This window comes from Corvus moneduloides, chromosome 2 (genome assembly GCF_009650955.1).
Source record: "Corvus moneduloides isolate bCorMon1 chromosome 2, bCorMon1.pri, whole genome shotgun sequence".
NCBI lineage: Eukaryota > Metazoa > Chordata > Aves > Passeriformes > Corvidae > Corvus > Corvus moneduloides.
Window position 1 is genome coordinate 121,277,401 of NC_045477.1, and position 27,475 is coordinate 121,304,875.

General features: G+C 39.5%; 1 protein-coding gene across 1 annotated transcript in view; it reads left to right on the plus strand.

The window, feature by feature from the left end:
- The window catches only part of HLCS (holocarboxylase synthetase), a 107,456-nt gene that overhangs the window by 11,812 nt on the left and 68,169 nt on the right, over positions 1-27,475 (plus strand). Inside the window, exons 5-6 of the mRNA XM_032101141.1 lie at positions 1,493-1,675; positions 23,083-23,354. Coding sequence (XP_031957032.1) covers positions 1,493-1,675; positions 23,083-23,354 — 455 coding nt within the window. The remainder of the gene's footprint in view (positions 1-1,492; positions 1,676-23,082; positions 23,355-27,475) is intronic.

Sequence of the window (27,475 nt, forward strand, 5' to 3'; positions counted from 1 at the left end):
CACATTGAGAAAAGCATAGCAAGATTCGTTTCCCAGTGGTTAAGTAGATGAAGTTAAGGAAATTAACAGCCAGATGAACAAACTTTATGAAAGGTTCTATTTTTACCAATATTTCAGGTAGAGAACTTTCTCAGGAGCCCAGAGCACTGACATTGAACTGCTCAGGGATCAGGTATCACCACTCTTGTAGCAGTTACAGAGCTCACAAATATTCAGGGGTGTCTTAGAAGTGATTTGTCTCTTACCATCTTAAATCTGCTGGATTTTTGGAAACTCTGTTAGACACAGTAGGATGCTTATGGCTTTTTTTGTAGGCAGCTCTGGCTCCCCTGTGCTGGCTGCTGCTGCTAGAAAATGGATTAGACACTGTTCCTGCAAGTTGTGCTTTGCTGCACCCTTTAAATTGATCCTGTAGAACTTAATGCTCCACAGGTTTCCCCCAGAAAAAAAAGAAAAGGCATTAGAACACAGCTTCAAAAATCAGATTAGAAGGATTAGTGTGACATTTTCTAATTCTAAATGACTTCCAGTCTGGATTTGAAAAGCCTTTTTTGTTTTCAGGGGACAGGCAGTGATGTCAGCTATTAAATATTCTGGCAGATTTGTTCCTCTTTTTTCTGTGCTCTCCTGGTGGGTGGGTGTGTCCTGCTTCATTTTTAACGTGTTTTTTACAATCATGGAATGGTTTGGGTTGGAAAGGACCTTAAAATCATCTCATTCCACCCCCTGCCACGGGCAGGGACACGACACCTTCCACTATCCCAGGGTGCTCCAACCTGGCCTTGGACACTGCCAGGGATGAGGCAGCCACATTCATTCATATCCCTGAATTTCAATAAAAAAAATATAAAACACAAAGAGTATCATGAAATTTTGCAAAATGGAAGAAATGAACAAAAATAAGAGCTTTATTTAATAGCATTAAATGAATCTGCAGAGAGTCCAAGGGCTTTGAAATATCTTGTAACACAAAAGAAAAACCAGACAAAAACGAGCCAAAAAGGAGGTCTGTGAAGGATTTTTTTTTCTCTTGCATTCAATTTCAACTTTTAAGCATCTGCCTCAGCCTTGAGGAGTGATTTTTACCAGGTGAGAAAATAATTTTTTTAGACAGAAGCATTTCGTTATCTGTGCTGATTTCCTCTTAATTCATGTGACTTGCCTGAGTTCTCCATATCTTGTACAGCTTCTAATAAAGCCCTTTCAATTTTAATGGAGTTTCAATTTTAATGGAATTTCAGTTTTAATGGAATTTTAATTTTAATGGAATTCTTGTTCAAGGCAGAATTTGCCCAACTTCACTGTTGGTTCTGGCAGACCTGAAAAGCAGAAGGTTAAATTTAAGTTGGCAAATGCAAGTTTGGTCAACTCCTCCAGGGGAAGCTCATTAAGAAGGGAAATTTTGGGTAGGTTTCAGAGGAAATTGTGCTGTATTGTCAGCTATGATTCCTGATTTGGAAACTGATTTTTTTTTTCTTTAATATCCTGCTAGGCCCACTTGGAACTGGACAGCAATTCCATGGATGTGCAAACTGAAGAGGATTTTAATTTGCTCAAGATGAGCAATTCCAAGAGATACGAAGTTCTCAAGGAGATCCTGACATCCCTTGGGCTGAGATGTGAACTGAGTGAAATTCCTGTGTTAGCACCCATTTTCCTGCTCTCTCCAGATGAGGTAAGCCTCCTGGGGTTTACCCTGCCAGGGAAATTCAGTGTTTTCTTAAACCCACCTTGCTTCTTGTGTGTGTTTTTGTTTGGAGAGTTCTCAGCAGATACTCCAGGTAAGCAAAAAGTGTTAATTTTTCATCCATCACTGTTTTGTTCCCTGCTAGGAGGAGTTCTGAATTTCACTGGGGGGGAATTGTGCAGGGTTAATTTCACTGTGTTTCTCTATATTGCTGCATTTCTGTTTGCTGTATTTCTGTTAAGAACTTTTTGATGCTGTTCATTTTGAAGGCTGCAGCGAGCTGCAGAAAGAACTGCTTTAAAAAACAGGATTTCTTTTTCTTTGAAATCAAGGTAAAGAATTCTGCACAGGCTGGCAACAAAAGAGCAAATGGAAATTGTGAGGAGCAGAGCAGAGTGAGTAGGGAGGGGGTAGGATTGCACAGGGAAAACTTTGATTCCTGAGGATGTTGTTGTATTTCCTGGGAATATTCGTAATTCAGTTGTCAGCTCTCAATGCTGGATCCCTGCCTTTGAGACACTGCTCTGAAGAATTGTGAGGAATATTTAAAGCAGTGATTTTAACTTGTTTTCCTTTAAAAATGACTTCAAAATTGTGTTTGAATTGAGTCTCTATTTGTGTGGCAGCCTGGAAACAAAAGTAAAAGCCATTTAACATTTTTCACTAATATTAAATGTGCTCCAGATACAAAACTTGTTTATTGAACTCTTCCTATTTTTGTTCTCCTCTTTCACTCTGTTTTTTCATGGTTGTTTCTATCCAATGCCCTTGGACTTTTCAAACGTGCCATGAATTAAAATTCAGCTAATTTCTATCCAAACTTGCCATCTAGTGGCATATCCCAGGGTTGCAGACCTTCAAGTAAAGATATTTTAATTATATTTCCTTTAGTTAAAGTTTATACCGCAATTAGTTTTTAAATTTTTACTCATAAATTCTATTAATAAATTGTTTTATTCATACAGTTAATCAGTTTTTAATGTGGTTTAACGTGATTTTAATTGTTTTATTTACATATTCTAATGGTGTTTTGCTGGGTATAGTCATTGTTTCAATGCCTTTTTCTCTAGCCATGATATAATTGCAGAATCTTGTGTAGGAAGTTGCAACTTGTGCGTAACAACTACAGTTCCAAATGAAGAATAAAAATTAAAATTGAAAATTAAAAATAAAAAATAAACATTGAAATAAATAATGAATGTGTAATAATTTAGCGTTCTCACAAATTATTTGTTTTTCTCCATCCATCATGTTGTCCATAGGTCTCCGTGCTTTCCCAGAGAGCCAGGAGATACCAAAAATATGAATTATTTGAGGAAATCCTTGATTTTATTGACAACAAGGGATTTTGGGATGATTTTCTTAGCCTTCCCTATAATAAAAATGCCATAATGAGTCAATTAATGATAAAAGAAGCTCAAGGTCCTGTTAACAGATCCCAGAATAATGATGAATACTTTGTTGTTCCTAAGACTTGGCAGCTCAGGAATGATTCCTCACCCCCAAACTGGAGTTTCCATTGTCTTTAAAAACTGCTGGTACCCCTCACCTGCTCAGATTTTCCGAATTCATTTTAGGAACCCCAAGCTCCTTTTGCTTATGAGGAAAAAACAATAATCAGGTTTGCTCTGCATTTCCTACTCCATTAAGAAAAGATAAAGCTGAGGGGGTGTTTTGGTCATTTTAAAATTCTTTCCGTTTTAAGTGCTGCTTTGGTGAGTTTGTTCTTCAATTTACAGCAGAGCTGTCCCCCATTCTCTGGGATTCCCTTGGTGTCTCTTGCACCTTTTATCACTTCAGAACTTTCACCAGACTTGTTTTCTGCTACCTTGTGGGCATCAAATAAAATTCTCAGCTTTATTCTACAAACAAATACCTTCTCCTGATTTTTCCTTTGCTTAAATTCCTGGACAATCTGTGTTTTTCTGCATCATTGTTGAGGTGCTGTTAATAATCCCATCAAACCTATGCTGCTGATTTATATCGATCTGATTATTAAGAATTTCAGATCTTCCTCTCCCTCTGTGGGTCTTGGTTGGTGCTTTTGCAGTGGAATTTTAAGCTGTTTCCGAGGGATGGTTTGGAAATTCTTTTCTTTTCCTCCTTAAGATTCCCATTTTGGAGTTTTAATTTCCAGTTCATGTGGTTATCACGGACCTTAAAAACCACAGTCTTGCTGCATGGGTTAAAAAAAGCCAACAAAACATGAGCAGAACTGGAATTACTGTATTTTAAATTCAAATAAAAGCTCTGCTATCTGAATAATGGATGGTCATGTCCATCTTTAGGAGGTTTAAGGGGGAATTTTGCTACAACAGCAGCAAAGGCAGTGTTTGAATGAGGAACAATTGAAATGCTGGTTGAAAGTTTAATTAAATCTACACAACTTGATGCTAAGTGTAATTTTAGAGGCCAGTATTGATACCAAAACACAGCACCTTTGTCTTTTCTTCTTGCCTTGCTGGGCTGCAGAGCAGTTGAGCAGATTGTGAGGGAAATTCCGTGTCCCTGTGGGGAGGGGGGACTCCAGTGGCCAAACCTCTGATCCTGTCGTCTGGCACCCACATGTTCAGTGGCAGCTCCAAGCACAGAGATCCGATTTTTTCTGCAGCTTTGCCCCTAAACTCTCAAATATTTGCTCTTTCAGCCACCTCCAAGGATAATTTTTCAGACGTAAATGCCAGGATTGTGTTTTATTGCCGGGAGTTTCAGCCTAACATCTCCTAAGTTTCAAACCAAGGATTTACTCCTTGAAGAATGAGATTTGTCCCGGTGGTGATTATTCCCATTAGGAATTGTTACACCCACACATTTGCTCATCTTAAAACTTGAGTAGAAACTCCTCAGGCTCAAAATTCTTTGTGTATTTGAGTAACTCAGTAGCTGGAGCAGAAGCAGCTCAGTCAGAGCAGATTTCCATGTCTTGATTCTGGGGTGGCATCGTCTGCTTTTAAATTCCAGGTCCATTATGTCAGCCAAGAAAATATGGAATTACTTTATCCTGAATAAATCTTCCTTTGAGGGTGGGAAATTTGAACTCTCAGCTAACACTATAATGAACCCTGATTTCAGGGTACATTTTGAGACAATTGTTTCTGAAATGTTGCCATGCATATTCATGGGGGTTGTAGGGCTTGAAATTCAACTTCAGGGAAACTTGAGGGTTTTTTTAAAATTTCCAGTGCTAAGATCAGGGGTAGTTACACTGAAACTCCAAAGTTGTTGTTGCTGTCCAAGTTTTTGGTTTACAAGTGAACCAAAAATGTATAATCTACAAAATAGGAGATTTGCTTGTTTTCTCTTATCCTCAGAGCATGAGATTCATCCCTGCCTTACAGGCAGTCGAACAAAAAACAAGAGCTCTTAGGAATTAATTATTCCAGAAAGGAAATTTGCTCTTTTCTCTGGCTCAGAAGTAACAGAAGAGCTGAGGAAAATGTTGAATGAACAGACTATGTGAGAGACCTGAATTAATCACTGATAAATCATTTGTGTCTAATGTTTTTTACTTTTTTAATGTATTACATGTATTACTTGAAGTAAGAAAAAACCTTTGTACTTGAAAGCTTTTCCCAGTTTGTCTCTTGGCTAGAAATGAAAATATCTTTCAAGGCAAAGTTGCTTGAAAGAAAAAAAGATGAGATAAAGCAGTGTGAATGCATCTGTACCAGTAAAAATGTGTCTTTGCTGAAGCACCTTACTGGTTTTGGGGAATGGATTTGATGAATGTGTGATACTTTACCCAAGGACTGATAACAGTGCTGTCAACTAAAAATATCTGTAATTGAACTCTGTGGATTTAGGGCTCTTTTCCATAATAAATTCACTTGGGTTGCAAGGCTTTGAGTTGCCTGTGTGGGCGGGGAGGGTGGGTTTGCATTTGCTTGGTTTGTGTTCTTCCCTCTCCCCTCCTCAGATTCACTTTTGTTGCTTTATAACAAGAACTTCCAAACCCAGAAGGGATACAGAAACCAGAAAGCAAACTGGTTTCAGTGTTATCATTCGTGGGAAGTGTCAGTGTCTGGATTCTGATAATGATTCCTGCTGTTTGCTGGTGTTGGAGTGTGTGGTTCTGAAGGGAATTGTTCTCCAAGAATATGGTTTTTGACAGTCTGTGCTTCATTTGTTTCCTCTTGTTGCTTTATTGGCACTCAGGATAATGAAATTACGTAGGGATTGTGCCCAAACTCAACAGTTCAGAGCTGCTTTGGTCTGGTTTTTGTATCTCAGTGATATTTCCTCTTGTACCCCAGGGAACATTTGTAACACTTGTCCCACGGTCCCATGGTAGAATAAATTCTGTGTATTTTAGCACATATTTCTTTTTCTTCACAGTTTTCTATTACTCTGCACACCTTTATTAGTGTAGTTTCCTCATAGAATTGTTGGTTTGTGAGTTAAATTAGTAAATTTTTGGGTTCGGATGCTTTTCACAGGTAGCCTGGAGCAGAGGAGGCTCAGGGGGGACCTCACTGCTCCCCACAAGTCCCTGCCAGGAGGGGCAGTGAGGGGGGGCCGGGCTCTGCTGCCGTGTGCCAAGGGAAAGGAGGAGAGGAAATGGCCTCAAATGGCACCAGGGGAGGCTCAGGTTGGAGATTGGAAACAATTTTTCCCTGCCAGAGTGGTGAGGCCTTGGGATGAGCTGCCCAGGGAGTGCTGGAGTCACTGTCTCTGGGAGTGCTCAGGAGGAGTCTGGATGTGGCCCTTGGGGACAGGCTTTGGGGTGCTGCTGGTGCTGCTGGGGTGGCACTGGGTGATCCTGAAGGGCTCTTCCAAGTCTTGATGATTCCGTGACATCAGGAATAGCAACAGTGACTGTAGATCAAAGGCATGGGGAAGAAGATGGTGGGGCTGTTGCAGTTAAACCATGAGACACGGGCACAGGAGACATTCTTAGAAAAATTTTCCTGGCTCTTTGTTCAGAGGCAATTTTTTTTAACCAACCTTATAGTGTAACATGGCTGTGAAACTATAAAAGGCTTTTTACTGGTTTGTGAGGTGAAAACTCAGGTGGTCAATTGAGAGAGTTCATCCTGGTGGGAAACAGGATTGGACTGACAAATGAACTTTGTTTTTGCTGCCTCCTGTAAATATGGCTTTAAGGTGAAGGAGGGCAGGGTTAGATGGGATATTGGGCAGGAATTGTTCCCTGGCAGGGTGGGCAGGCCCTGGCACAGGGTGCCCAGAGCAGCTGGGGCTGCCCCTGGATCCCTGGCAGTGTCCAAGGCCAGGCTGGACATTGAGGCTTGGAGCAGCCTGGCACAGTGGGAGGTGTCCCTGCCCATGGCAGGGGTGGCACTGGATGGGCTTTAAGGTCCCTCCCAACCCAAACCATTCTGGAATTCTCTAATTATTAGAAGGCTGGATTATCTCCTAATTTGTTCACTCTCAAAACTTTCTCCAGCCTTCTCCCTGGAGCTGTTTTTTGGGGAAAGGCTGGCATGCTGCAGGTATTTCCAGTGCATTCACCAGTGACTCCAGTACTGACCAGCGTCCCTGCCCGGCTAAACCACGTTAGTGTTGGTATGATACTAAAATCACCAGGAATCTCTTGCTCCCCAAGCTGGATGCAGTTGAGGCTTTTCCTACAGGTCCTGTGGTGAGGGGAAGGTGTTTGCCACCAGGGGACACTTCTGAGCTGGATTTCGAGGGGAAAACCAAGGAAGGGATGGAAAGCATTTTATGCAGAGTGTGTGTGTACATAGATTTGCATTAAAATATCTTTGCATGTTTGCAGCCACTGCCCTGTATAATATTTCCTCGGTTTTAAAACAGCCTTTGAAATTCCACAGGAATTGATGGCATGTAGTGTCAGAATACAGCAAAACATTTCCAATTAAGAAATCTTGATGGGAGATGGAAGGGAACTCCAAATGTGGAGCCAAGTAATTCCAGGTGGTGGTTAAAGATACCTTTCCCTTTTTTGCTGTTTATCTTCAGGGAGTATTTCCCATGTATTTAGGGGAGAGGGAAAGGGAAATCTGGCAAACATTCCCTTTATTTTACACTTCTCTACTTCAAATTTTGTTTTCCTTCTTGCAGGATGGCAGCAAACATGCTGTTCCTGTTAAACAAGCATGCAGCACATTTGTAGGCACATAATAATGAACAGCATTCTTACTTTGCATTCTGGTTTGTAAACAACTTTTGGGCCATGTATTGATTCAATAAATGTTTTTGAGGATCATTTAGAAAATGTAGGAAGCTTTGAGGAGTGAAAGAAAATATGTTGTTTGTAGCAATCTCCATAAAAAGGGTCTTTATACTGCTGTGAGAACTAAAAGTTAATGCCTTTTGTACCGAGTAGCATTTAATCTTTCTGTGGAGCTAACTCTGATACGAAATTATGATGTGCTGGCATCTGACCAAAGTGCCACTCATGGAATTGGATTCTCTCATGTTTCAAGGCTGGCTTCGAGTCAGTGTGCATGATACTTCACAACCACTTTCTTCACCAGGCGTGTTCCTTCTGTACTGGAGAGAATGGAAAATGTCATTATCCCCCCAGAATGGCTTATGTAATATATATTTAAAACATTTCTGATCTTGGGCTGCTGCTGGCTTCTCACTCTTGAGATGACAGAGAGCAGCACCAGGGCTGAGCATTTCTTGAGTACAGGTTACCCAGCAGAGTGGTGAGGCTGAGTTTTCTTAGTTTCAGTTTTATCTTGGAATTTATAATCGGAATCTGAATTTAAAGTCAAACCTGTGGTGGCAGATTGATCCAAATGGAGGCGTCACGTTCTGCCTTGGTGTGAAGGCCGTAGTAAAAGTGGCTGGGTGGGGATTTTGTTTCAGCACTCCTGATAAAGCCTTTGGAGCCAGGGCTGCCTGGAGCAGATGGGGGTTTGGAGAGCAGGAATCCCGGACTTGTGACAAACGCTGCGGATCCGCGGCCATTTGGCACCGCTGCGCCCGCTCTGACCTCACTGCTAAAGATCTGACAAAAGTGGAGGGTTTCCAAGCATAAAAACCCCATCAAGATTCCCTGACTGTCCATGGGCCCTGCAGCTAATTTATGGAAGTGAGACTGGGAAAATGAGAGCAGGCTTGGCATCAGCTGGAGCCCGGCGAGATCCTCTCGAGTTACCATTGCTCAGAAGTGACGCCTCCTTTCCACAATGGGAAATTGTTGTAGTGGTTGTCTGACAATTTCATTAGGGCTCCTTTTGTAGCCTCTCTCCTAAACAAATTATGGCCAGAACATGTCTTTAATTAATAGAGATTTTAATTACAGGGACAAGTTGAGTAAATATATAGATAAATAAATACATGTAAGTGAGAGGAAATAGAGGCATCTTCTTGTATCGCTCTTCAAAAAAGATAAAAGTGCAAACTTCAGCTGCTTTTGGAACACTGCATTTGCAACATTCAGGTCTTCTGAATATGTATTTTATTCCTTTGACAATTCAGTTATGCACTAATGTTATCAGAAAAATAATTGCCCACCACATAAAGGTGATTATTTATGTTTATCAAGCTGGATTTATTCTGTAGAATTAAGATGGGAGTTGAATTGGAGTTAGCGAGTTAAAAGACGCTGTGGTGTTCTCAGAGTTTGTCACTGGATAAAGACTCCAAAAAAAAGTTATCAGGTGTGACTTGTGCCAGCAGTAGATGGGGAAGGGACTGCCTTGGTGAATCTGTCATGTTTATCCCTTGACAGTTCATTTCCAGCAATGATTTCTGACATGTTGAGGAAATCATGAAATTCCAGGTGCAAGGGGACTGGAATTTGGCATGGGCCTATCTGGCTGACACGATGCAGTTCTTAGAGTGAAAAGCTGATTAAAGAACAGCTGTCAGCTTAAATCAGAAAGTTTGCTGTTGTTTCTACTGCAACTGTCCTGTGAAAGCTCTTTTTTTGGGGTTGCAGTGGGTGTTCCCAACGAGCAGAACGTGTTACAGTTTAATAAAGCTCTGTACTCACTTGGCACTTGGACTGGTGACATGAATGACAAAGGATTTACGGGAATACCGAGGCAAGTTTTTCTCAGAAGGAAGAAAATAAAAAGGGGAGACATCTTGTGCTGTCTGTTTTCATGGTACATGTATTTTTCTTCTACCAGGAAAAGTATCCTGTGTAAAGGTCCATCAGGGCAACTTGTATTTTACAGTTAGATCACCCAGAGCTGCTCTTCACAGGGTGACATGGTTTCATTTCAGGAATTTCAGCTGGTCAGAGGTTTATCTCTGCCAGCATTTCCTAGAGGGTGCACAGCAGTGATGAACTGTGGTCCTGCATCTGTCTAATTCCATAATTCTATATACAGGCTCGTGTATGTGTATAGGTGTGTTAATATGTTTAAAAAATACATAATTATTTAAATGTATATAATTTTATTGTGTTAGCCATATTGGCCACCTCAAGTTTCAGAAATTATCTCCTTTCTTTACCCATTTCTTCCTAAATACACAAGATAATAAAAACAAGTCAAGTGCCAGAGGCCCAGAGGAGACCAGAGAAGTGCTCCAGCCCTGAGAAAAGTTGGGGTGAGAGTTATCCATGCACTGTGTAAATCAGAGCATGCTCCTTGACTGATGAGGATAAGAACTTTTTTTTTTTTTGGAGAGAAAAAATGCAGGAGGAAGAGCTGGTGGATCTGGTTTGATAGCAGATGAAAAAGCAGAGGCTGTGTGGGAGGAGGAGAGAGGGGAATGGGGCAACAGCTGAAGAGCAGAGGTAAGGAGCAAGACTTGAACACAGAGAAAATAACCTTATTATTGCATTTTCTAGCATTCCCTACAGCTGCTACTTGTTACAGACATATCTAATAATTTTAGCTATAAAAACTGTGCTACTTTGGACTGATGGTTTCACTAAAATGTGGGACAATGTTGGATTTTTACAGCTTGTTTTATTGAGAATCACTTCCCTGATCTAGTGTGTGTTGTTTCTCAAGTCTGTACTAGATTGTGCTGCTGAACTTATCTAAGAAATGTTTTAAGAACTACTTCAGAAAACATTTCAAAATACACTTCTTGATTTGTAAAAACAAATAAATGTATCATTAAAAGAATAGTAAAAGCCAAGCCTTAGCAGGATCAGTATCGAGGAGATTTTAACACGGAAAAGGATCTTTTCTTCAGTTTGAGAGTATTGATTGTAATAAATTTACGATTTTTGCACGTGGTGAGAACTAAAATTTGGAGTTCAGATCACCTAGAAACCAAAATGTTTCAAAGTGGGTTCACAGATTGCTGAGTCCCAGAACATTTGCTGGACAAACAACCCACTTGTGAATTTTTAGTCAGCTTCTTGCCTTCAATATAGACTTAGAGAATTCCATGTCTTAACACCTTCAGCCAGAGAATCTAAATAAAAATAAGGCCGTTTTCATTTGCTGAGGGAAGGAAGGGAAGAGAGATGCTGGATATAATGTGGATTACTGAGCAATACAATTATGGCTCCTTTTTTTGTGATAGTTTTTTGATGTTACACTTGCAACAAAGAAATGAATCACAGTTTCTTTTGTCATTTACCATTCATCTGATGAATAGGTCATAACTTAAGTAGAAAAGGTTACATTGGTCTCATTGTTAAAATAATTTAAAGTCAGAGCAGCATTCAGTTGGAGAAAGTGTCTCAGTTTCAAGAGCTGTGCCTGGATGCTCCCCACCTATGGAATAAAGTCAAGTTTCAGGAACTGAAAAACATCTTAAGATCCTCGAGAGTTCAAAGAACGATTTTGTGCGAGCACGTCTCAGCATTTCCATAGAGTCAGAATCGATGAAAATTAATTCCAGGAGGTATTTCTGAAATTCTTCTGCAAGATAAGGAAAAATAATTGTGTTTTGATGCACGATTGTCAAGATCTAAATAAAAAATTGCATCTGGCATGTTTTGACTTTAGAACTTATTACATGAAGCGAGCAATTACCCGTGCATTTTTCTGGTCTGGAAGACATTTCTTCTTCCCAAGATGGAATTGTTGGTTTTAGGACTAGTGAATGTACCACAGCTCCTTGTCAGGAGCAGCAGCTGCAGACAGAACTTTTATCTGGTTACTTTTCCATTTTTTAACTGTATTTTAGGTGTTGGTATCAGTACAATTATTTGCTGATGGAAAAGAAAATACAGTAGCTGAAAGCAAATGCTAATTCCTACTTTTTTGCTTCCTTAGAGAGAGAGGCACTTTGCCAACGTTACCATAAGCAGTAGGAGCTGCAAATTATTATAAAGATTTGAATTTCCAAGGTTTTGTTAGAAATCCCTGGAGACACTTAAAGCTGGACTTCTGTCTGTAGAATATTTCTGTCATTATTATTATTATTATTATTATTGCTTTTTGCAATTATGAGAAGTTTTTCCTTCTACCTGTTTTAGCCATAGGCAGCATGTGGGAGGGTAAATGTTGGATTTGGTGTTTCAGTCCAATGGTATTTCTGAATAGACAGAAAAGATAAGGATTTGCTTTTGGTATCTCTGCAGCACTTTTGGAGGTGGAAGTGGACTTCTTGCTAAATATTTTTAAGCTTTTTTCTATCCTAGACAGTCCACTTTAATTAGAAGCCCAGGATTAGCAAATTAGACATTTTTGAATTGCAGTAAACTTTAATATAATTATTGCTGCCCTTATTGCTCCATACAAAACAATTTCTCCATCTGTTCAAGGACATTTCTTCCTTTTAGAAGCATTTGGTAATTTGCTGGTAGAATTTCACTTTCACAGCCACTGTCACAATCCTCTTTTTTTTTCACAAGTTTGACAAACTGGAAGGCCATATCAAACTCTAAACTCAAAATTAAATAATAATTGTTTTGCTTTCAGTCTCCTGTTTCCCCGGCAAATTATGTTCAAGAAACAGACCCAAACTGTGCTTATTTAACCAAGGATAAATTAATCACTAAATGTCACGTGTTGATACGGATTTTGTCTGCTTTGAGTGCATTAGTTTGTGTGCAACTATTCTGGAAGTGCATTTTAAACTCCTTTTTTCTGCATTTTAGTACTGATTGAAGTAATCCCTGAAACTTTTTCCTTCAGGACAATTTATTTTGAGAAGTTACCCCTTTGGTTTGGGACTATTAATTATAACGTAATAACTTTCAGCAAAGTTGGTTCATATTTAATCAGTTAAAAGTTCATCTTTGGAGTTGATATGTGGTAGAATATAAAATTTTTGATCCTTTTGTGACACTAACAAGAAAAATAACCAAGGTCAGGACAGTGTTTCAAAAGCATGGACGGAAACAAAAGCACTTCTGAAGTCAAGAGAACCTGGACAGAATGAAGTGAAAAGAATCCTTGCCTGGATTAATATGTTAAATGTTAAAATGTTAATGGGAAAAATCTTTTTCAGGCGTGCAATTCAGATGAGTCTCAAAAAACAAAAGTGAGAGATGTTTGCATGCACTGTAGTTTGATTTTAGTCAATTTGAGTTCTGTCTGGGCTGTGTTCTACATGAAGTGTTGCACTTTGGATTAACTCCTGCTTCACAGTTGGTGGAGCACAAATATCTGCAGGGGCAGAAACAGGTGGCTGTCCTCAGAAACAAGTCAGGAGAACGCAAAATCCTTCGGGATAAAGAATGTGCCATTGTCAGAAATGCTCCTCCCTGCCTCTGTGTGGTTCTGCAGAACAATTCTCATGCACTGCCTCAGCCTCAGGTCTCTCCTTGTCTGATTCTTTGAGTGCCTCGTTTCCCAAAGCTGCTCCCAAACCCTGAATTTCAGTCCTGAGCTCTGACTTTGGACGTGGAAATCCAAACATGGCCTTGTGGAGTAGGAGCTCGTGGTGTGTTCGACTTGAGGCAAACCCTGGGTTTGTTCCATAAAATTTGGCCTTATTTCTGTGAGGGTTAAATAAGTTTTATGTCCAGCTTTACAGGACAGATTATATTTGGGGCATTTCTTTCCCCATTTCTCCCTGACCACTGCAGAAATACTTTCAGCTCTCTCCAGAGGCTCTGGAACTCATTCTGGGTCCCTAGATCCAAGGTGCAGTGTAGGATTGGATCTCCATCTTCCTGGGTTTCTTCTGAGGGAAAAATTCTACCCCTTTGCTCTGAGCAAGGTTCAATCCCAGCAGGAGAAAGTGTTAAATCTGAAAAGGCTGAAAAAGGAGGAAATAATTACAACGGGTTAAAAACCACACGGCTGGGATAGCTGTAAATGGGATTTGGATCATCCACTCTCACAGCTGAGTGTTGTGTGAATACTGTGTTTAAATACTCTATTTTCAACCGTGTTTTGTAAGAAAAATTTATTAATTTCTGATAAACTGGACATCGGTGAGGCTTCTTTCAGGGTTCTCCATTTGGTATCCAAGTTTTACATTGCTGTATATGTATATGATGAAGCATGAAGTTTGTTTGATACTCTGCTAAATAAAAAGCAGATTTACTTTTTTTTAAACTTTTTTTTTTTACTTTTAAAAGAAATAATCCCATGCTGTCATGTTAATTTTTTTGAAATATCTTTGATTAGCAAAGAGATCTTCAATGAAAGTTAGTCAGCATTCGCTTAATACTGGGTTTTGTCTTTGCAGTAGGTGTTTATAAATAACAGAGCAAGCGTATTTTTGCCATTATAGCATATAATTTCCGAGAAATTCTTCCTTTCCAAGATGTTCCTTTTGTAATTTATAAATCACTCTGTCAACCTGAATGTGTTTTAGAAAGGAATATAAAATCCATGGCCCATGTTGAACATCAGCCGTGCAGCTTCAGGGACGGGGCTGCATTGTAATCCCCGAGCCGTGGTCCACGTGAAAACGTGGTGTGGTTTCACCTTAATATTTCACAGGCATTTCTTTAGCTCCAAAACCCCTCCAGTGTGACAGAGTGGGGAGGTTTTTTTCCTCAGAAGAGGCAAAAACGAGGTCCAGCTGAAAGCTGGTCGTTGGAGTTTAAAGCGTATTTGCAGTGCTAAGAGGAGAATCTTTGGCTCCTGTGCTGCTATTTCATATTCACGAACACTAAATTCATTCACATTTGATGTGTGTAGCCCTGCTGAAAGGCAAAACAAACCTGATGGAAAACCCTCAGCTAAGAATTGTGTATTATCACTGCGAAGAAAAAATATTTTCTTAGGTTTTATTTACTTAACTCATTCTACTGCTAATTCCAAGATTTTCGACAAACAATTTTGTTGTTAGTTTAAAAAAAAAAAACAAAACAGGTTTGGTACCAAATAAAAATAGTATTATGTGATAGCTGTTTAAGAGAGCCAGTTTTAGCTGCTGGATATATTGCATCTAATTTATTGCCCTATTAGCTGAGAACAAAATTCTTCTGTATTTTTTTCCTAGTCCATACAGAATATTTTTGAGAGTAATTTATATATGTGTGTACAGCATTTAAGGTTAGATTTATATCTTAATTTATTCTTCCAAACATGACTTTGATTATATAATTAAAAAAAAAAAATCAACCCACTTTAATATGCATAATGCTCAGATTTTAATGCAAAAGTGGAATGTCTTTTCCTTTCTGCTTGCTTTTCCTAGGCTTATTTTTAGCCCAGTTGCACATAGGCTCAATTTACTGTACACTTTCCCTTCAGAAAAATAACAATTTTGTTACAAAGTAGGTGTCACGAAGAATTAAACACCCAGCCCGTAATTTCTCACACCTTTTCCTGGTAGGATAAATCACCACCTCGCAGGCCTCTGATTTATCAGCCTTTTTGTGAAGTGTTACGTGGTGATGTTGTGTCAAAGGTGGACCTTGTTCCTCTGGGTCCTTCCCCCTCAAAGGCAGATTTATGGGCTGGGGCAGCAAACGTGTCCCAATTACGGGGCTGTTGTGGGACCAGTTCCGCTCTCAGAGCTGCTCATGCACTCTTTAATTTCTGAGATTCAAAGCTGCAGGCTGGTAAATGAGATTTTCTCCTGTGATTTTTGTATCCTTTACTTTAAACTAAAATTTTATTATTGACTGATACCGAGCCTAAACTTGGTTTTTCGTGTAACGCGTCGACGGTGCGTTTGTAATCAATTAGAGAAGTCCTTATTTTATTGTTGTGTGTGGATATGGAGTTGGCTTAGCTTTAATAAAACATTTTGGATTGTTTTCACACAACTCCCTTTTGCTCTTTTTCACCACGAGACACAGACTGATCAGCAAATTCTGTTCTTAGCAGGAACCTCGAGTAGGCCTCAAAAGCAGCGCGAGCCACGAGAAACGAGTGCAGTGTTGTAAAACCCTGCTCCATCAACCTGAGGAGTTTTTAAGTAGACTTTTGGCCTTTCAGATGGAATATGCTTCCCTTCCCAGTGTCCTGGGCTTTTTTTCCACATGCGTGGACGGCCCCAGGATTTTTTTTGCCTTTTTTTTTTTTTTACAGCTACGCTTTCAGTTCTGGATGACGTTTAGCCTTTGACCCAGGCACTTTCTTACAATAAACAGTTTGTTGATGAGAGCAGCTGCTGGGAAGATTGTTTCCAGACTGTTCTGCCGCAGCTGAGGAAGGAAGGGAAGCAAAATCTGGGATGCACCTTACGGCCTCCTCCCCGTTCCTCCCCTCGGCTCTGGTTTGTGCTGAGCAAACCTCCAGCACCTATTCCCATCCTGCTTGTGCCTTCTGGTATCCCAGCTCCCAAGTGGAGCACTCTGCTAAAGCCAGGAGAGATGCAGAGGTAGCAAACTTGATGTGAAGACCATAATTAATTTCTTTATGGATTATTTTTAACCTATTGACTCTCATTTGTCATTATTTCCTCAGCAAAAAGGAACATCCTGACTTATTTTTCATTATCAGTGAATCCTGACCTGGGCCCTGCTGCCTGTTTCCCAGGATGGGCTGCTGCCCGTTGGATAAATGAATTTTCTGCCTACACACAGTGCTTTTTAAAGCTAAATTTAATTCTGGATTCAGATTTAGGCAGGGATTTATGAGCAGTTGCTGGACATGTAGTGCGGGAATGGGTTGAAATCTAAGATGCTTCGTGTTCAAAGCAATGGGGCTGCAATAAGAAGGATAAGGATACCTTGCAGCACTTTGTTAAAGATCTTGCCCTTTTTTGGATGAAGTATTCCACATATCAGTTGGGAAAATGGATCCACTCCTATCCGTGGCTGTTTCTGCTGGGATGATGCACTGTGTTTATGTAATGCAATACTTGTTTTTAAAAACACACTGAAGAGTGGAGACAAAAATAAGGCACTTGACTAAGTCTCTGGAATGATCTTTCAGAAATGATGAGCTTTTTCTGCCTCCCTTCAGAAAGCACATCATAGACTGAAGTAACCCAAACCACTGGAGACTCCTAAAAATCAGATTGGTTGGGAATTGAAAAAGTTGCCAACCCTGCCATCTTTCTAAATGTTCTTCTGTGCTTTGTGCAGTCAAAATCTCCTGGTTTGCACCGTGTCTCAGTTTAGGAAATATAAAAATATTATTAATAAACTGAAACAGATTTCCAGGCTGTGCAGAATCCTGGGAATGCACAGCAAGTACCAGCCAAGTAACTCCAGTTCATGAGAACATGAAATGAAAATGTGCCTCGGTTGTAGGACAATAAAATCTTTATGAAGTTCTTCAGGCCATGGGGAAAGGAGGGAGTCGAGAAATGGGGATTTCTCTCCTTCCTAAGGTTTTTACCCTGTGAACTAAAACACCACCAGTGAAAATAATGGCCTGAAATTAATTGTAAACAGTTACTATTAAAGGAGTTTTCTAAATGCTGCCTAAAAACTGGATTAGTTTGAGTACTTCTTGTATTTCCAAACAGATTTTTAATGTGTTGTAAATAGGTTTTGTGTTTAAAAGTTGTTTGTTCCCTTTGTTTCAGTTGTTATAAAATCCCTCTCCAAGCTTGCACTTCCTTAAGTCTGGAAGGGCAACACTGAGGACTCTAGGTGTGGATGTGCAGTTTGGGAATGTTATTAAATATTAATAACATCAGCATTGAAAATATTATTATTATTATTATTATTTATTATTTTTTTTTTTTATCTAATGAGATCTAATACCTGTCCTGCATCCTCTCCAGTTCCTCTGTGATCACCAAGAGATGATCTTTCCTCCTTTCTCTATCAAATTTTTGTGGTTTGCTTTTTTAATTTCCCTCTCATTTCTTCAAACTTTTCCTAAAGGAAAAGTCATTGCACTTTGCTTTTAAGGGAAAATGATGCATTTTAATGAAAGATTGAGGCAGTAAGCTTAATATATAGTATTTTACAAAGCCTCATTAAAAGGTAATGTAGACATGGTAGGGTTTGAAATGAATAAAGATAGGAGATAACATCACGTGTATTTAAAGTAAGGAAATAAATATTTATATATTATATATTATATATTATATATTAAAAAAAATTTTTTTTAGTGATGTTAAATATTGTTTCTCTTGGATTCAAGAGATGCTATGGAAGCTCTCCTGTGGTTAATTTAAATTTGACACCCTCAAACCTGCAGGGCTGTTGAGCAAAGCTGTGTAAGACAAGGAGAACATGGCTATATTTTTGTCTGTATGTGTCTGTGCAGGTGTGAATATTTATATTTAAATTGAACTTCAAGCCCAACTCTTCATTAAAATATGTCCTTTTCTATCAGTGTTGATAGAGAATCCACGGGGATGAAATATATACATTGGAGATCCTACTTGAATTGTGTAATATTCCTTTGGGAACAGGCAATTCTGATAAAAAAAAAAAAAAAGCAGATTTTAGTCATATTGAAGGTGTGATGTCTGGTTTTGCTTCAGACAGGCTCCTCTAAAAGTTTGGTGCTTGATTCCTGTGTAATCTTGGTTTGCTTGCAGTTTACAAACATGAACGTGTAAATAAATAAATAAATAAATAAATAAGAGATTTAATCACTCTATCAGCTGATAATTCCATGGATCAGTGCACCAACTGCAAACTCCTCAAAAATAGAGGTAGTTCATTGGAAAACATCAGATTTTATGCAAAGGAAGGGGAAAAAGTTTCTAAATCACGTTCTGTGTCTCCAGAAAGTGAATATTTGGCCTCACTTCACAAGCACAGCTAAAGTGCAATATTTTAATCCTATTATTGAGTGTTCAGGTGGAGCATCAGTGGTTAAAATCATCTCCTTTCCCTCACATGAGAGGAGGGAGCTGATGGGAAATGTTTGGTTCGTGGCATTGTGTTTGTAGCTTTCATTTTGTTTCGCCTCCATGTTTTTAATAGGAACCAAATGAATTTAGGCTGTGAGTGAATTTTGTCTAAACAAAGAATTCCATTGATAGAGAGTTTCAGGCCCATCGTTGGAGTTTGGGAGGAAAGAGCAGCTCCCAAATCTGCCCAGTGAGAGATATTTGAATTAATCTGTGTGTGTGCATGAACATAGAGATAAAAAAATACATCCAAATCCTATCTATATAAACAGATTGTAAGAATAAAGTCTTGGATTTGGGTTTATTTTCAACCATTATAACTGGGAGTTTATGTGCTCGGTGCAGAACTCTCATTGTTTGACAGAGCCCAGGTGCAAATAAAATCTTCTCCATCAGGACCTGTAATTTTGTGTTATTTTATACTACAACAGAGAAGGGTCCATATGCAGCTGGTTTTTGTCTCCCTCTTTCCTCCTTGTTCAATCTCAACCTCTAAGTGAGCGTTAGGGAAAAGTGAAACTTAATGGTTATGAAATTAAAAAGAATTTTGAACAGCAAAAGCAAACTTCTGTTACGGAGCAGTTTCTGCCCACACCTGACCAAACTCTTAAAATCATAGAAAGCAGATGTGAAATGAGAAATAAAATACAGCTTTTGCTCCTCCTTCTTTATGTTGAGATTACCACAACGAGCAATTTGTGCTGGTGAGTGGAGGAGCTGAGGGTCTGCAGTGTGCAGTAGCTTAACTTTGGATTTCTGGGAATTTTGGGAATTAATGTCCTCTACATCTCCCTTCTTGCTCGGAACTTTTCATTCAGTGCCACTCTCAGTCTGACAATCAGAATTCTTCTGGTGTGTCCCTGGGTACCAGATCAGTGCTTGGAAATTCCCAATCTCTCCTTGCTTCTCTTTAAAGGATTTAAATTGACCTTTGGAGTGTGGAGAATTTATTAGTGAGAGGTTTTGGGTAGTTTTGTTGGTGCAGTTCTTTTCTGCTTCTGGTAAGTGCTTTTTTTATAATGCATTGAAATTACATTTTTTACCATTTAAAATACGGGTAGAAACATTTTCTCCTTATAAATACTAAACTTGTAGATGAATATTTTAACTCTGAAAAGCCGAGTAGGTTTTTTGTCACCGAGTTGTTTGGTTGGGATGTCAAATTTAATTCTTACTTTGAGAAAGAAGGGAATATCTTTGCCTGTGGGAATGTACACGTGAAAAGTGTGACTGGAAGAAAAACCCCGCAGTTTTATAGGAAATAATGGCCTTAAGATGAAAAAGGACAGCATTAAATTAGGAATTGGGAAGAAATTCTTGGCTATGAGAGTGGGCAGGCCCTGGCACAGGGTGCCCAGAGCAGCTGGGGCTGCCCCTGGATCCCTGGCAGTGTCCAAGGCCAGGCTGGACACTGGGGCTGGGAGCAGCCTGGGACAGTGGGAGGTGTCCCTGCCATGGCAGGGGTGGGATGGGATGATCCTTAAAATTCCTTCCAACCCAAACCCTTCTGTGATTCTGCAATTCTACAAAATTAAATTTGGCTTGACTTCAGTTCTCCTGCCCAAGCCTGATGAATATCAGTTTCAGAATTTATTTGTGCCGCCCTACAACAAGTTTAGTTATTAAATGCACAAAGTATGTCGCTGGGAGGTTGGGAAATCCAGATTTTCCATGATTGTGTGTTTGAGTAGCTGCAGATCCTGTCAGAGCCTGAACACGGAACAGCTGCAGCTTCTGGGATCCCACAATCCATTAAAGCTTGGAGCAGCATCCTCCACGATTTCCAAAAAGGCCAGGGAAAGGCGTGTCCAGCAGTTTGGGTGTTCCCTGCCCTGGTGCTGGATGCCTGGGCTGCTCCCGAGGTGTCCAGCAGGTTCCTGAGCCAGCACTTGTCGTGTCAGTGGCCACCAGAGGCTGCTGCAGAACGGCGGATGCTGCTGGAATAGGAGAGGTTGGGAATTCCAGCCGGATCCTCGGGTTAAACCACACAGTTCTGACACGATTATATTCCTTTTCAATGGACTTGAAGCAGAGATTAACGCTGACTTCATATATATGTTAATTTCATTATTCGATAATGTTGTTTTTGCTGTGCCAATATAATTTGGGGACCACAAGGCACCGGTTCAGCATCCCTGTCCCTGGAACTTCGTGTGAAGGAAGTTCTTACAGTAAAAAATCATTTTTCCACTGTGACCAGCACTTGAAACTTTGTTAAACGTGTAAGCCATGTTTTCTTAGGAATTTGTAAAAATCCCCATCCTTGATTATGTGTTCCTCGTGTTTATATTTTTCATCAGCTCAATAAACCCTTGGACGTTATGGGGGGAAATGAACTTGAGAATTACACACATACAACAATTCTTAAATGGTTCAGTGTGTGTTAGAAGCAATGAAATCAAGAAGTTTGCCTAAAATCTATGGGGAAAAATCACTTGAAGTAATACACTCAGGAGGGTAAAAGGTTGGAATTGTGTGGCATATTTAGAATAATGGAGCATCACACAGGAATAGGTGCTACTTTGTTCTTTTCAGAAAATATTCTGAGCAAAAGTACACCAGAATTTCTGACACAGCCTCAAGCACTCTCATGATTTGTTTACGATGTCGTCACACTTTAATCTCCTTTATTTTGTAACTTAATTTCTGTAAGACTGTAAAGTCATCCTTAGGTGAGTTAAAATTATGTTTCTGAGCATAGGACTCGCACACCCAGTGCTGCTGAGTGAATTTCTGGGTTTGGAAAGCAATAGGAAAACACTCTCTGATTAAGCAGAGTTTTTCCATGTTCTCCCTGACAGAAATGAAAGCTGTAATTTTTCCAAATATCAGTTACAGCCAATCAGTTACTGTGGGTATGTAAAACAAGTAGGATAATGTGTAAGGAATTTATTTAGTCTGTCAGAGCTCTGGTGTTACACTGAGTGAAGGTGCAAGTCAAAGAAATGCTCACAAAACCTTCAGTCATCATCACATCATCATTTATGATGCATAGCAAAAGATAAAAAAAGAGGGGAAAGGAAATATTTAAAGCATATTTTATCCAAGAAGTTAGACAGAAAATATTCAGAGGCAGCTTTAGAAAAGCAAGAAATGAGAAGTAATTTCTCCATAACTAAAATGTAGCTGCTGAGTCTCTCTTAGGTTGTTCTGGGGCTTAGAAGTGAGTGCCTGATGGAATTTGGGAAAAGTTACTCCTTTCTTTGTGTCCTGCTCTGCCACTGGTGCTGCAGGGCTGCAGAGCAGCCCCTCTGCTGGCACTCAGCACAGGCAGCAAAGTCGGTGAAATTTGAGAAAATGCCATTTCTGGGGGTGGAAAATCCAGAGAAGGTGTTAGGAACAAGAGCACTTCTCTCATTCCTTCTTCAGGTAGAACAGTGGGATGTGGAAAAGAGGAGTCATTCCTTGGATAGATAACTGTTTATGGGAAGTTTGCTCTTCTTTTGTGGTTTGTGGGTTTTGAAGAGTTGGGCTGGAGCTCAGAGATGTCTTGTTCAAGGGCAGGAGAGCTTAGCCCTGCCTTCAGCACTCACGTAGGAAATGTGTTCCAGTTCCCAGATACAGCAGTGATGGGAACGAGGGGCATGTGCTTGGTTAGAACCTTTTTATTTAAAAATCACATCTCTTCCTCCTGGAAATTTGGGGGCAAGAATCATGAGTGCCTTATTTCCAGTCGAATTGGAACCACAATTTTTTGTGGTTTCATTTATCACCTAAAAGACCGCTTCAACTCCCCAAAATTTAAGCTGCACACTGAGCAAAAAGTCCCAGAATCTGTGTTTGTGGCTGTTCCTAAAGACATGGCAAACATTTCATATCAAACCTCTCAAAGGAGAATTAGTTATCTCCAGCAAGAGTGATGTGTAACATTCAGAGTGTCACTACATGGGTACTAAGAGTAGTAAATCATCCCTTAGCTGAAGGCATGAGCCATTTTAGCAGAAATTCCACTGAGAAATCAGTAAGTGTTTTTCTTAGCTGCTGGTTTAGCCTTTAAATCGAGTCTTAGTGATGGACTAAAGGGCTTCTTGCAGCTGAGGATCTGAGCACGTTGAGAATCCTGCAGGATGCAGATGAGTGTGTGCACTCCATGCTTCAGGATGGAGGAAGACCACTGCAAACCCTGCTACAGAGACAAGTGAAGTTTAATTAATCTGCAAAGGAGCGTGGTCTCAACTCCAGGACAGTGTTGAGTAGTCAGGCCAGGCTGGACCAGGACAAGCAGCAGAGCTTACTTTTTGAAGAGAAATGGAGTTAATTTTCCTGTTTTGAAGTAGATGATTGCTTGAATAAAAATGTTTTTGGAAGAAGGTTTGTGTGTTTTCACATGGGGTGATCTGTATTTCTTATTTTATTGCCCTTGCCCACAGGAAATCCATCTTGCTTTCCTGAAATGGCTGGAGGGAAACGTGGATGCTGAGGGATTAAGGGCATCCAGCAAGGTGTCTCTGAAATTTGTTTCGTCCTGTGAGTCCAAAGTGGAAGTGACTCCGTCCCTGATGCCAGTGGTCACGGAGATGGGAAGTTTCTCCTCAGAACATTTCAGCCTGAAGACCTATCAGGAGCATCTCCAAACCAAGAAGCTGGGAAAGATCCTTCTTTTCACTGAGGTGACCACGACAACCATGGATCTTCTGGATGGGTAAGATGGGGATCCAGGCCATCCTGAATTAACTTTCTGATTGGGAATTCATAATTACGGTAACACACAATGTTCTGAAAGAAACTGGACACAAACCAGAGAACTTTGTGTTCACAGGATGTTAATTGATAATATATAAAATATTGAGCCATAAAGGGTGGGAAGAGATGAGTGGGTTAACTTTCTCTTGGTAGTGGAGTTTAATCTTTATTCCTCTGAACATCACCATAAAGAAATTTAATTTAATAAATACTCATATTTAGGAGATGAAATACATTCTCTAGTGCAAGTTATTTGCTAAGCCTGTTACTTGAGAAGAGTGATACCAAGCAGATTGTACCCCTAATTTTAACATTCCTATTTTCTCTCATTTCTTTTGCTGAATATTTCACTAAAATGCTCTTTAGTGCTTGGTCTGGGTTTTTAAAACATGGATTAGGGTTCTGGTAGAGGTGCTTTCATCATCACACAGATGACCCTTGTGAATGAGCTGCGGGATACCTTAGAGAAGGTTGTTCATGAGAGTTTAAATGGGATTAAGTGATAGGAAAATCACAGTTACTAAATCTCAGCTTGGAGTCTGTGTACAGAGGCTGTACTGTTGTGTTTAGTGGAAGTCTGATGGAAAAAACTGTCTTTGGGAAGTTGTTGCTCTTCAGGACAGAAACTCTAAGCCTGTTTCTACCTGCAGCTGTAAATCCTTGTGGCAGCTACTTTTGAATATCAGGGTTCATTTATCTGCAGAAACTGCAGATGAATTTTACAGGTGAAAAATAACCTCAGGAATTTAGTTTGGGATTTTTTTCTTCAATTGAGATTAAATTGTCTGGAGTGTTGTTGTCACTGATGAGTTTAACCAACAATAATGGCTTCAGTTCTCAGCCTGGGAGCCTAAACTGGGAGACTGATAAAAGTTACAGAATATTTTTTCTTGCAAGTAATAAAGGTGATTTGTTTAGAATATGTGCACACAAAGTCTGTGCACATGGGTGCATTGTAACAGTGTTTAATTAAATCACTTTGTAGTCTTGCAGTGACACAGTGACAGAATTACAAATGGTAGATTTTGCAAGAATATTGCAAGTTAGGGACAAACACAAATTTCAATTCCAAACTATTCCCAGTGTGTGCAAACACCCACACATTAAAATTGTTGCTGTCTAATTTTGCCAATCCTCTCCCCTGGATTTCCATCCTGCAGCTGATTTTGCAGTGGCTTTTGGAGAGATAGAGACTTGCTAGTTTGGTAAGAGGCCACAAAGAGTTATTTTATAGAAATACAGTTATTTGTAGCATTTGCTTCTTCATTTTTCATACTCACAGCATGTTCAGCCCACAGGGTTGAAAGGACTGTAAGAAACTGGTGATAATTCAATAGATCAAGAGGTTTCTTCCCTCCCAGTTGGTTTTGGTTCTCAGTAACATTATTCCTATATCTCAATAAGATGAAGTGTTTAATTCAGAGTTTTGTGATTTGATTTGGATCAAGCTAAATAGAATCTGACCAATTTATGAGTGATTAATATCAAGGCAAGGGAGATAAGAGAACTGGTCTTGGTTTTTCCGATGTGTTTAAAGGTTGCTTTTTTATTTTAAGTAATCCAAATACAATGAAGTGCTTACAGATGTCAGTCTTGAGGATTTCCCCCATCATGATGAAGCTTAAATAGTTAATTTTCAGGTAAATTGTAAGCTACGTCTCCTAGCTCCATGTGTCTTCTGGTAGGAAGATGGTCCTAGGCAGATCATAATTTGAATTATTAATTTTTAAATAATCTGAGATTAAATTAATTTTACAAAAAGACCTTTGTTTTATGAAGTTAAAATATTTTTCTTAAGTATTATGGGTGATGCTGTAAGTACTTGGTTGTCATGGGTAATAGAATACTGTAATCCTTGTGACTTGCAGTCCAGTAAAGAACCTTGAGATTTAAATGATAACATTTCATAAATCTCTAGAAATTGATGCAGAAATTAGGTAATTTTTATTGAGGGACAAAGTTGTCCGGTCTTAAAGCTGCTTCCAAAGGAACCAATATAAATGTTAGGATATGTGTGTGGTGCTTGGTCTAATTGCCAGCTCTGAATGAAAGGAAAACACATCTCAGGGAAAATAATTTCCTTTGCTTGAAGAAAAAATAGTTACTTATTGATCCTTCAGGATTCCCAGAAAAACATTGCACCACTTTGCTTATGTAATCAGGCATTGCATGAGGGACTCTGTTAGGGACTCCCAGATTTGACTCTCTCAAATTTTACCAAGTTTTGATGGTTAAAAATATGATACAGACACCTCAAGAACTTAATGACTGGGATTTGTCGTAAAATAAATTGTTTAATTAGTGGCTTATCAAAAAAATTCAGCATTTAACTTTTGTGACTTCTCATTTTTTCGTACTCTGCCACCAACTGGATGCCAAACTTCTGTCTCCCTTGTCCACTTCCCCAAACCTCCATACCCCCCAAAAATGAAGAGATGGAAGGGGGAAAAGGGGGCTGGAATTAATTTAATGGCTGAGCAACCTCACAGTAGAGAAACAGCCGGAGCCTAATAGGGGCCTTTGTCTGCATTTCCACCCTGGCTGGGAACGTGCCAGTCAAAAGTCAGGCAGGAGGAACAGGTGGGAACTATTAGACCTGTCATAAAGTTTGAAAAATTGATTCTGGAGGCTGAGGGAATAGATTGGACTTGACAGTGTTGTCCTAAAGATTCTAAGGGAAAGTTGTGTCGTTTAATTTGGGATCCCTTGATTGTTCATTAGCTCTCCAGATGGCAGGGCCTGGTGGTTGAGGCATTTGGCGCTCACTGTACTGTCCCTGGCCTGAATTCGTGTGTCCTGAGGTCACAGCAAAGTGGGAATTCACCTGTAGGTGCCCAAAATTAAATGGCATTGGCCTAATTGTGAAATAAAAATTCCTTCAAATGTCATATGTTGTTTCAAACGATCAAAATTCCTTCTGTGATTTCGTGGTAGAAGTACTTTCAGTCTGTTTTTTAAAGCATTGCCATTTTTATTTCTCAAACTGAAAGTCCCCAAACATTAGAACCTTGGGGATTTTTTCTCTAGAAGGAAATGGTTTCTGTGAGTTTCAGAAACCTCTCCTTCACGGATGTTTATCCTAATGCCACCTGACCAGGTTAACCCTGCCAGAAGCAGTTCCACTTTCTGTGTCTCCTCAGAGCATCCCTGGGAGGGCAGGTTTTAAAACGAAGCCATTGTTTTTGAGGCTGTGTCTGGTGTAGGGATACAAGTGTTACGTTATAGAGACACACTTACTACACTCGTAAGACTTGAGATTAACAAAGAAATAGTCCTATTTCTAATATTTCTGCCTACCTTAATTGGCTTGGTTACATGAGCATTTCATTAAAATTAAATTAATTAGATATAAATTTCAGTTTTATGCTTTATCTTCGATCCTGTTTCAATATTTTAGTTGGCAGAAAAGTTGATTTACACATGACTAAGCCAGCATGGGATATATTCTGTATGAAATGCCATTGTGGATCCCTTTTCCCCAATATTTAAGAAGCACAGAGTGCCATTGTTAGGGAAGGTTTGACACAAAAGTGGTGAATTTTAGTGGAAGTGAAATGTTGGCTGGGGTTCCTTTCATAACTGCTGCGTAGGATATTTAAATAAAATGTCAGTTGAGAATAAACAATTTCCAAACAGCTAAAAGCTTTGCAGAAGAAAATATTTTCCTTTGTTGGTGCCCTTTTACTTTTCTAGATTCATATTGTTGAATGTTGAAAAATTGAACTACAGTTCTAATTTTGGCAAGTGGGCATGAAGACTCATTTTATTTGAAAACTCTTGGTTTACTTGAATTGAAATATGGATGGTGCTGATGCAGGTCTGAGTTAAGGAAAAACAGTGTGTAATTGAAGGAGATGGGAATGGCACTTCAGGGGCAAACAAGCTGAGACTGACAAACTGTGTTATGGACTGGGGGAGGTTTAATTTGGTTTTCAAGTCCTTGTGATGTTTTACTCTGGGTTTGGTTATTCCTTGCACCTTGGTGATCCCCCTTATTCTCCACTGAAACTGTATTTTTACAAAACTGAATTAAAATCAGGGAGATTGTGGGGAATGGGTTGAAATGACACTTAAAGGTAG